A 10,858-nucleotide genomic window follows, 5' to 3' on the forward strand; every position below is an offset into this window, starting at 1 on the left:
CAAAAAGTAACAAAAATGTGGACCGAAAAGGATGAAACATTCAACTATTTATTTGTAGGCTACAAAAAGAAACTTATTCAGTATGTTAATAAAGATTGAAAACCTCTGCAGTTTGTTCTGGTCATTGACTGCAGCACTGGTGTGCGCGCGTGTGTGTGTGTGTGTGTGTGTGTGTGTGTGCACGCACATCCTCTTCTGCAGGAACACTCTCCAACATTGAATCAAGAGCTGGAAATTCTGCTGGTGGAAATGAAGTGTTGAGATGTTTTTGCTCAACTCTTAAGTGCTTCTCAGTCTTCGCTGCTCGGTTTTACGTCCTCTGTTGAAAGATTTCTGCCTGCAGCAAATTGCTGACGCTTCTCCTCGACAAATGAAGCTGCACACTCCGACAGATTATCTCACCGGAAAGGCTCGAAATGAAAAGATAAAATAAGACGACAGTGCTCACAAAAATACTCTGCCATATATCGAACGACCTGTCAATGCAGTTGGCTTCACTGTACAGACAACGGCATAAATCCTGAACTCAAAGAACAAAGTTCTCCGACAGGGAAAACCAGTTTTTTAGTGTCAAAAACAAAGTAATAAAATCTGTTGGAATCTGGAAATCACTGAAAATAATCTCAAGATAATCATGACTGTTATTTCTGCTATGACCTTCTAAATCAAGACATTTTGTTACTGAGAAATGTCCTTGCTGTCAGTCGGTCGCGGTCATCATTTCCACATCATTTCATCAGATTTTTGGGGGATTATGGCGTCTCTAAGAGTCTCTGTCCCTGGGTGTGAGGATTCTTTTCTTGCCGTTGCCCGTGTTGACTCAAAAACATCAAAGATCAGAGCAGATCCAGCAGGTTTTATCCCCAGTTGTAGAAGTAGATCTTCTGCCAGGTGGGGAGGTAATCCATCAGAGGACCTGAACGCAACAAACACCAATATGTTAGGAACTGATCATATCTGAGTGGGAAAATTCAAATTCATTCAAATGCTGAGCAGCTTTTTTTAATGTATATTAGTGCTGCACAATTAGTGGCAATATGGCCAAGTACAATATTCAAATCTCAGAACCAGATCACAATTTTTTGAATATGGAAAAATGTTTGAGAAAACAGTTTTATAATGAGGTCTAAAAATTTTCTCCAGATGAAAGAAAATGTGTTTTTTGGTTCAGACCTCAATAAATATCACATCATCATGATTTTGATGGTTTTTTTCAGTGAACATGAAAACTGTAATGGAAAACTGATAGTATTGTGTATCACAATCGCAATTTCAGGAAAAATAATCACAATATGACTTTATTTTTTTTTACCAAATCGTGCAGCCCTCATGTATATTGATTCTGTTAAAACTTGGTGTTTCTACACAGTTTTGATCAAGGTTAGACAACACCAGGCCTAACACCAGGTTTTTAGAAGGGCTGGATTTAAAAAAAAAAGTAAAGTGCCAAGGATCTGGACGTTTACATTTCCTATGTCTCATCTGTTACAATTTTAAAGTGTAAAACAACGCACCATTTTATTTTCTCCACTTTAGTTTTCACAAATGGAAAGACTTGTACAAAAGTTCAGGAACAAACAGTTTTCATTAACAATGTTCATGTCAAAACACTGTTTGCTCTCCGACTCAGTCCACACAAAGGAAGGTACACCCCTGTATTAATGGTGTGGCCTCACAGCAGCAACAGCACAATAAATTACATTCATGTTCATAAAACTGACAAGTTATATTCAAGGATTCTGTCTGATATTTTTGGTCATAACATCTGAATCCTCATTTGAAAACTTCAAGAGAAGCTTTGAATTTAAATAACGGACAATCAGTGCAGCCCTACTTGAAACTGAAATGTGATTAAAGGACCAGTCTGTCAGATTAAGGGGCATCAAGCAGTGACTGCAACCAACTGAAGATCACTTGAGAACCTGCGGTGCCCAGGTTGTATCTAGAGCCGGTGTTTGGTTTCTGGACAACTGTAGAAACTTGGCTGTGCAACATGGAGGAGGAGCGACACCCTCTGCAGATATAAATGCCTCATTCTAAGGTATCAGATCACAACTATTCTTATTTTCAGGTGATAATGCACTAATGAAAAGGTTGTCTTTAAAGAGCTCATACGTACAGATCAGCATCATAGCAGAAATAACCACAGTACTCACGCGCTACCAGACCGATTCCTGGGATATGATCAGCCAGCAGTCTGAGCAGGAAGAGAATCTTTTCTCTGCAGACGAAGAAACACAGACACAACTCTTAAAACACTGTTTCACAACAGAAAATTGATTCCCAGTAATTCTGATAATCGTTAAAGTATTTTTTCAAGCAAATCTGTCAAACAATCTCTGGTTCCAGTTTCACCGTGAGGATTTTGAATATCTTTGGAGTTTTGGACAGTTAACTGGACAGAACGAGTAAACTGAAGACATCATCTTGAGTTGTGGGGCATTGTATGGACTAAACAATGAGTTTGTCTAACAAATACATGGTCAACTGATTAATAGTTACAAACATACAGATTAAGAAGATGCTTACTCTGAGAATTTGTCATAGAAGGGAGAACGAAGAAGGTAGTACAGCAGCAGAAAGGTTCTCCTCTTCATCTCGGCCTTTTCCCATCGATTTTGAAATTTTGCATCACTCAGCACAGCAAAACTGAAAGGAGACGGACAAAAATACCTGAAATAACTTCTCAGACGGTGAGTTTGTGGAGGCATAAAAAAGAATGAGATCTTCAGAGATTCTTATCTTAGATTTATGTTTTCATAACTCAGCGCTCACTTGTCAGGCCTGATAAAGATCTTAAAACAAACAAGATCCTGAATGACTGCAGAGAGATGAAGCTTCACATCAACGCCTGAGGACAAATCGAGCAGCTTGTGATCTGCAGACTGTTTTCATGTAGGTCGGAGCAATCAATTGAAATTTTATGAAAGTCTCAATAAGACCTACTGTAATTTTCAAATCACAGGCAGAACAATAATTGTTAAAAGTGATATGTAACTCAAAATATCAAAATGTTTTTTGTTTTTTTTTTGAAGTGTGAATATTTTCTGGTTTCTTTACTCCTCTCTGGACAAAGAAGAAAGAAAGAAAGAAGAAGAAGAAAGAAAGAAAGAAAGAAAGAAAGAAAGAAAGAAAGAAAGAAACACTGATTCATATTTTCTGATATTTTATGGACCAAACAATTCATCGATTAGTGGAAAAAATAATGGCAGATTGATCAGTAGTTGAAAAATAGGTCCAAATGTGAAAACAAACGTGTTTTCACATGTTTGAGATCCAGAAATAACTTAAGACATAACTATATATATTTCTTTGCAAAATAATCAAACGTATTAAGATTAAAGATCAAGCGTGGTGTTTTAAATGTCCTAACTTATAATTAGATGAATGTGAATGATTATAGCTGAGGAGAAACTTCTTTACCTGGACAGTTCGAGGACTCCAGAGACGAGCCACGGCTTCCACGACCGTTTTCCACAGAGTCCGAGGCAGAGCACTGCAGCCAGGAGGGTTTGATTTAAGGACAAACTGTCGAATAAAAGGTCTCCAGGAGGACAAACTACAGGACAATAACAAAAACACACAGAATCTGATAACTAACAGTGTCTCTTTTCTTCACTTTGTCCTTAAAAGAAAGGTGTTTTCGGCTACAGGTGAATATATTTTTGTTTGTTTTTGGGGCGAACTGTATAAATGTAGAGTATTTTTTTTAAGTCTGTTTCCATTGTGCTCTCGCTGCTCAAACAGCACACAGGTGGCTTCATATCTGAGGGCATCAGTTCTTTCCTGCAGAGTGACACACAGCTGCAGCATTGATAGTGTCATCTAGAGGTGAAAACAATTAATGCAAGACAACTTCAAAATCCTCAGTAAGTGCAATTCAGCAAAAGAAAAAAACAAAAAAACATGCCATTACAGTAGAAATTCTGGACAGTCATTTAAAAAAAAATAGAAAAAGAAGGAGAGCAGTAAACTTTTACATTTACTTGCAAGAAATTTCTGATATTTTTTATAAACATGTAGAGGATTGTGCAGCTGTGGCAGATTTTATGTTCTCTATAAAATAAAATAAAACTAAATATTTCAGTATGTTAATCAGACAACTGTTTGGAGTGGAGTAACGATAACTGAAGGATACAGTGTACGAGCGGCCGTCCGATGTACACAGACTCGGCGATGGTCTCCTGAAGGTTCAGCTCTGTTGGTTTGCTGAGGAGCTTCTCCCCATTTACGCTCCTACTCTTCCTCTGACTCGGCGCTCCCCACAGCCGGTTCTGCAGGGACGGAGCTGCAACGCAACAAAGACGACAAGAGGTGAAAAGTCTGTAAATCCTCCAGTGAAAGTCATATAGCACTTTTCTCCCAAACTGTTTCCTTAAAGCTGCAACAATGAATTTCAACTGGTTATGAAACTGGTTTAATTTAATACTGATGCCTCTATATGTGACCTACACATGAGGCAAAGTTAAAGTGAGTAGCATGTGAGATGTTAAAAAGAAGCAGGAAGAGATTTTTATCCAGATAAATTTACTTTTGAAGTTATATTTTGTGGTTATTATGGTGGAAAGATGACTGCTTTTGTCCACAGGAGACTCCAAAATCAAAAAAATATCAGTAAACTGATGACCCCTGACTGACATTTTATAGATAATTCATATTATATTCAATGCATGATATTTACAGTAGAGAACAACTGATAAACTGTAAAATTAACCCAAACAGAGAACATAATAACTGCAGGAAATTTGTGTAAAACTGTAGATTTTTGATGAATTTTGAGCAGATTTCCTGTGAATACAATATTAGAGATGAGTTTTCCTGATATTTTGGAACTTTTTATACAATTTAGTTGCTTTGAGGGTGAACTTTTCAGTTATTATTTAATATTGCACAGGGGTTGACTGCACTTTGTATGTGAGAGTGTGAGTTATAGGAGTTATTTATTCAGGAGTCTTAAATAATAACAGAAACTTTAAAAGTAGGAATTTAATGAATGACATGCTGAGACACAGGCCTGTTGTATGTGTGTATATACACAATTTTTTAAGTTTTCTTAATTACTACCGACTCTCGAGGGACTGATCAATGACTGAATATCTGACTCTTTTGCTGCTAAATGCTCCACTGTGTTCACCAGCTGATCTCTGTGGGGAGTTTTAGATGATGCTGCAGTGAACTGAACCAAAAGAGTCAAAAAGGACCTGGAAACCAAAACAATGAGCTGAAAGATGCTAAAACACCACAAAGAGACTCATATTTTTCTGTGAATTTAGCAACACCTTTTACACACTTGTAATCATTTTATCCAGTCACATAAAATACTGATTATGTCTGCTTTAAGTTGAAGTTTTGATTTAAATAAAAACATGATTAATTTAAGAATAAACACTCAGCTTAATCTGCTGATTACATCTAACTGACAGTATTGAAACATCCCAACAACTGTCACCAGATTTTGATTAAAATGTCACTTAAATCTGATTGGTGTACGCCAGAAATATGTGTTAAGGGACTTTAAGTCAAAGGGAAAAGATTTACAGGTTGTTCTTCAGGTCAAACCCCAAATAACGACATCACATTTTGCCTCCAGCAGCGCATGAAAAACACGTGACAGATTTAATTAGCAGTCAGGCAGCGGGTGTCTGCACCATGTGGTCTCATTTTGATCTTTACAGAAGTTGATTTTTTGTGGTTATTAAGCTACCGTCTAAGTAAGAGAGGAGATTACAGGTGAGAAACTGATACAGGACTCAGGCAGGAGGAGTAATTTGTTTGAGTGACAGAAGCTCAGGTGATCATGACACTGAAATGTTGAGGACAGAAGCAGCAGCACACGTCCAGCCTCACTCTCAGAGATTTTTTTTAACTTCCTTTCTGTGTTTCTGGTAAAACCTGATGTTCACACAGGTCCCACAGGCGCTTAAAAAGCTCAGATTGCTCAAATTTTCTTGCCAGGTGAAACTTTCTACTACAACAACTACAACTACAACAATAAAAAGAGTGTTTATAGTCTCACCGTTGCCCAGTGGCCTGATGACCCGTCCTGACCTCTGACCCACAAAGCAGGAGTCTTCTTGTTGCTCCCTGTTAGCATCATCTGCAGGGAAGACGAAGCGAACACATCATTAGTCCTCATATACACAGCACTTTTCCAGTAAACAATGGAGGAACTGGAAGGTTTTTCTTGTGTAGTTTAAAGCAGCATTATTTGATTGTTTTGGACATTTGGAGGCAGAGGAACAAGCTGTAAACACGACGCTGTTTCATTCATCATTCTTTAGTTTCTAAATGCTCCACTGTGTTCACCAGTTAACTTTGTCTGTTTGGTGCTGAGCAGGTCGGTACGGTGGGTTTTTAGAGCTCTTTAGCTGAAAACGAGGCTGATAAGCACACTGAAACTGAACCAGAACAGTAAATGTCCTGTAAAACCTAAACAGCAAAGACTCTATATAGTGTGGGAAGCTGCAGAGTCGGATGATTCAGGGATGTCATGATTCAATTTGACCTTTGATTTTAAGATAAGGATTCAATTTTTCAATTTCAACTTTAGTTTTTGCACTGAGCGCTTTGGAGTCTTGTTGACATTGACTATTGAGTCCTGATTTCTAAAGATCAACAGATGTTTGGTTTTATGCCCTGACAACGGTCATTCAAAATTATCTTTGATATGATTTTTTCAGTTGGACCTCAGTAACGTAACGTTAGTTCTTCATGGTTCTCTGCTGTCTGATTGGTCCAAACAAAGTGGATCTGGTGAATTTAGTGTCAACTTAATGAGAGTGAATAGTGATAATGTTGGAAATTAAGGGAAATTAACTGATTTATGGCTCACAGTTTTTAAATAACAGACTTTTTAATCTTTGGATTTGTGGGAGGGTATCAAGAATTTTCAAGAGAAAAGACTCAAGTCCAAGTGAAGTCACGAGTCATTGGTGTTAAAGTCCAAGACTTTTTTTTTAAAGTCTAAAGTCATCAAATTTGTGACTCGAGTTCAGGTCATGTGACTCAAGTCCACACCTCTGACATACTAACATGCTGACATGTGAAGAGTTTAAATTGTGGATACAGAACAAATATTTTAGACTCTCTGGAAGAAGGCAATGACAGCTAGTGACACAGAAAGGATAACTGACCTTCACTGACACAGTCTGCACCTCTGTCAAGGGGGATTATGGGAGGTGAAGTCTGGATGCCAGATTTGTACCACAGAAGAAGCACAAGACGAAAAATTGCCCTGGAGATCAACATGAGAAGAGAGTTTGTTCAGAGGCAGGAGAGCAGACAGGGAATGTCATAGTGCTCCATATCAAAGGTGATTTCATTATTTCCTTTTAACTCTTCATACCACCTTAAAAGGCGTTTTACTCAGCATTCTAGATATGACAACATGTGGAGTTTCTGTTAAACATGATCTTCTAAAACTTAAAACAAATCTCTATCAATAAATAATCAAACAAAGCACAGAATTTAAATGGGACAATTCTATTTTGTGTATTTTACATTTGTTAATGTTTACATGGCCAAAAGTATGTGGACATCAAACATCCAGTAATATGAGTTCATTGAACATTCCAAAATAACTGGCATTATTTTTCTGCTGTTAACAGCCTCCACTCTCCTGGTTTTAGTCTCCATTATCTGGTTCAGAGGTGTCAGGAGGTCTGGACTCTGTGCAGATCAGCCACGTTCTCCCACACCAAACTGAGAAAACCAGTTCTTTATGGAGCTGGAACTTTATGCACAGGCACTCAGTCACGGTGAAACAAGAACGGGTCTGTTGCCACAAACATGGCTGTCTGCATACTTTTGGTCAAATATCTAAATTTTAAATCAAAATATAAAAAATAAAAATTAGATCCTGCTTCAGGTCACAAGAAAAACGAACCGTACTTAAAAATCTGAATGAGTCCGATGACGAGCCAGCGGCCGACTTCCCCCCACAGTTTGCCGGCTCCCATCTCCAGAAAGACCTCGACACACTCCAACACAGACAGCCATGTCAGGAGCCTCTGCTGAGACAGAGACTGAACACAGCAGGAACACGAATCAGCACTTTCACTTTCGATGGACAGCTGAGGAATTAATGCACGATGGCACAGAAACTAAAAACTACTTCTGAACATTCATCTCTTCAACTTCAACTCAAGTTCCAGCTGTATTTTTGTCTTTCTTACATTTGTTTAAATCAGAAAAATCTCAAAAACAGAAATGTGTATAACAGAGATTGAGACTGGCGTTTATAATCCAACTCATGCTCAGTGCACCGACCTGTATAAAAACACAGGAAGCTTTTAAGTTTCTATGTATGAAATCTAAGGGAGAGGTTTCTCACCGGAGGGAAGGCACATCTCAGCCCTTTGCGCAGAATACTGTCATTGAACAGCACCAGGAGATTAGAGGCAGAGTAGACTGAAAAAGACAAACAGTCATGAAGACAGAGTTTATCAGGAAATGTAGCAATTATGCACCATTCTTTGTCTATCACTGTAATCATATTAGACTATTATGTTGTGTAAATAACATTACATATATATGTTAAGTTTAATAAATTAAAATTCATCTTGATATATGACTGGGAATTTTTCTCTCATCCTGCCCTGCTCTACATGGAAACTTAGAGCTCATAATACTACAAATGTTGTGTTTATGAGGAAAAGAAAAACACAACAGAAAGCCTTTGGTTATCATTTTCAGGGCTGAAACTAACATTATTGGTTAATCTGTCTATTATTTTTCTGATTAATAATTTAATGTTTAAAATGTAACGCTTCTCTCCAAAAGGCTGTTTAGTCTGTTAATCGGCCAAAAACCCAAATATATTTATTATTCAACTTTCAATTCTCACCATTCTGTGCCAGCCTGAAGCTAATGTTTTTGCTTGATAATCAACTTAAAATGCTTTTTCAATTATCATATTATCATTTCAATTATCATCTCAGTATACAGTATAAGCTAAGACAGTTATCTTTGAACTCCGAACGGCAGTGATGGAGGAAGTATTGAGATATTTATATATGTCATATTTTATAATACCACGCTGTAAAATTACTCGATACAAATAAACATCCTGCATAGAAAATGTTACTTATATATGTAAATATAATCAGGAAAATGTACTTAAAGTATTAAAAGTAAAATGTCCCCTGTGACTGTTATTTGATGATATATGACATCATTAGATATTTATGACTCATTCAGTGATGTAAGAGCAGGTTTTTACTGTTGTAGTTTGTTGAAGTGGAGCTCATTTTGAACTATTTTATATAGGGCTGAAACTAATTATGATTTTCAATATCGATTAATCTGCTGATCACTTTCTCCACTAATCAATTTTGTTTGGTTAGTAAAAATTCTGAAAAAAAGAAGAAATGCCGTCACAATGACCCAATGCCCAAAGTGACACCACAAAACTTTTACAAATACATTAAAATTAATGGAACAATTAAAAGGAAAAGCAGAAGATCTTAACATTTAAAAAGCTGGAACCATGAAATGTTCAACATGTATGAAAATATTTATGAATTCATATTCTTTCAATTGAATAATCACCTAATTGTTTCAGCTGTACTTGTATTAACCGTTGCGTGGTTTAATCTCGGGCTGCAGCTAACGATTATTTTCATAGTCACTCAGTTGATCATTTTTCCAATTCATTGATTAAAAATTGTTTGTTTTAAAATGTCAAAAATGGTGAAAAATGTCAATCATCCTTCCCCAAAGCCTATGATGACGTCCTCAAATGTTTTGTTTTGCTCAAAACCCAAAGATATTCACTTTCCTGTCAGAGAGGAGCAAAGAAACCCCTGAAAAAAACATATTTAAGAAGCTAAAATCAGAAAATGTTGGTTTCTTCCATTAAAAAAACACTCAAACTGATTAATTGATTATCACAACTGGTTGGCAATTAAGTTCAGAATCAATGAATAATCGATTAATCATTGCAACTCTAGTGTAATCTATTTCAAAACATTAGATTTAATTCATTTCATTGTTTGTGTGTAAAAAACTTTAGTTTGTAAAGTAAATACAGCTGTCAGACAAATGTGGTAAGAAGTAGTAAGTACTAAGTAAAAAGTACAATGTTTCCCTCCGAGGTGTCGTGGAGTAGAAATAGAAATTATCAAGAGAAGAAAAGTAAAAGTAGGAGTAACTGTACTTAGTTACATTCCATTGCTTCCCAAGTGTAATTACTGCTCGGAGTGAACACAGGAAGAAGTGGCCTGTAAACAGCAGGTGTGTTGACCAATAATGTTACTCACCTAGTTCAGATAATTCATGGGAGTCTGTAAATCTTCCTGCAAAACAACAGTCATGACATTCATCAAAAAGTCAGTGTCATTCTGCGCAGAACAAGGGTCATGTCTGTTTAAGTAAAAACGAAACTCATCACTGATCTGGAACAAAGTTCAGCGGAGTTAACTGCAGTTAGAGCTGAAGCCGAGCTTTCACACTGAATAACATTTTATTGTGTATCATTACCATCAATGACAGTCTGCTGTCACTCACCTGCGATCAGGTAGGACAGTGTCCGCACGGTGCTCTCCAGCTGTGCTGTGGCGGCTGGATTTCTCCTCACATATTCAATGTAGCGCTCATAACATCGAGTCACTTTGTCGATGTACTCCTTAATGTTAGACATGTTAACTTTTAATTAATGCACACTGACAACTAAACTCGTCATTTGACCTTCTTGTTCACAACATAACAGCTACATCGAGGAGTTAGTTACTTTGGAGTACATCGGAACTGTTTGGTATATTAAAAAATAAAACTTCCGCGTTTATGAACCGACAGTAATTTACGTCCCCCTGTTCCCAGGTTCAAACACAAAGGTTCCTGTTCTTTCCTTTTTCATTGA

General features: G+C 37.1%; 1 protein-coding gene across 1 annotated transcript; it reads right to left on the reverse strand.

The window, feature by feature from the left end:
- Positions 1 to 470: 470 nt before the first annotated feature.
- On the reverse strand, positions 471 to 10,788 carry pex16 (peroxisomal biogenesis factor 16). Its single transcript, XM_084719426.1, has 11 exons — positions 10,507 to 10,788; positions 10,260 to 10,295; positions 8,333 to 8,409; positions 7,891 to 8,024; positions 7,134 to 7,234; positions 6,017 to 6,097; positions 4,139 to 4,288; positions 3,424 to 3,496; positions 2,530 to 2,649; positions 2,157 to 2,221; positions 471 to 916 (listed from the first exon to the last, which is right to left on the reverse strand). Exons 1-11 carry the CDS (start codon positions 10,637 to 10,639, stop codon positions 858 to 860), a joined length of 1,029 nt encoding a protein of 342 aa, XP_084575552.1. The 5' UTR covers positions 10,640 to 10,788; the 3' UTR covers positions 471 to 857.
- Positions 10,789 to 10,858: the final 70 nt, after the last annotated feature.

This window comes from Lutjanus erythropterus, chromosome 1 (genome assembly GCF_056507025.1).
Source record: "Lutjanus erythropterus isolate fLutEry1 chromosome 1, fLutEry1.hap2, whole genome shotgun sequence".
Classification (NCBI taxonomy): Eukaryota; Metazoa; Chordata; class Actinopteri; order Lutjaniformes; family Lutjanidae; genus Lutjanus; species Lutjanus erythropterus.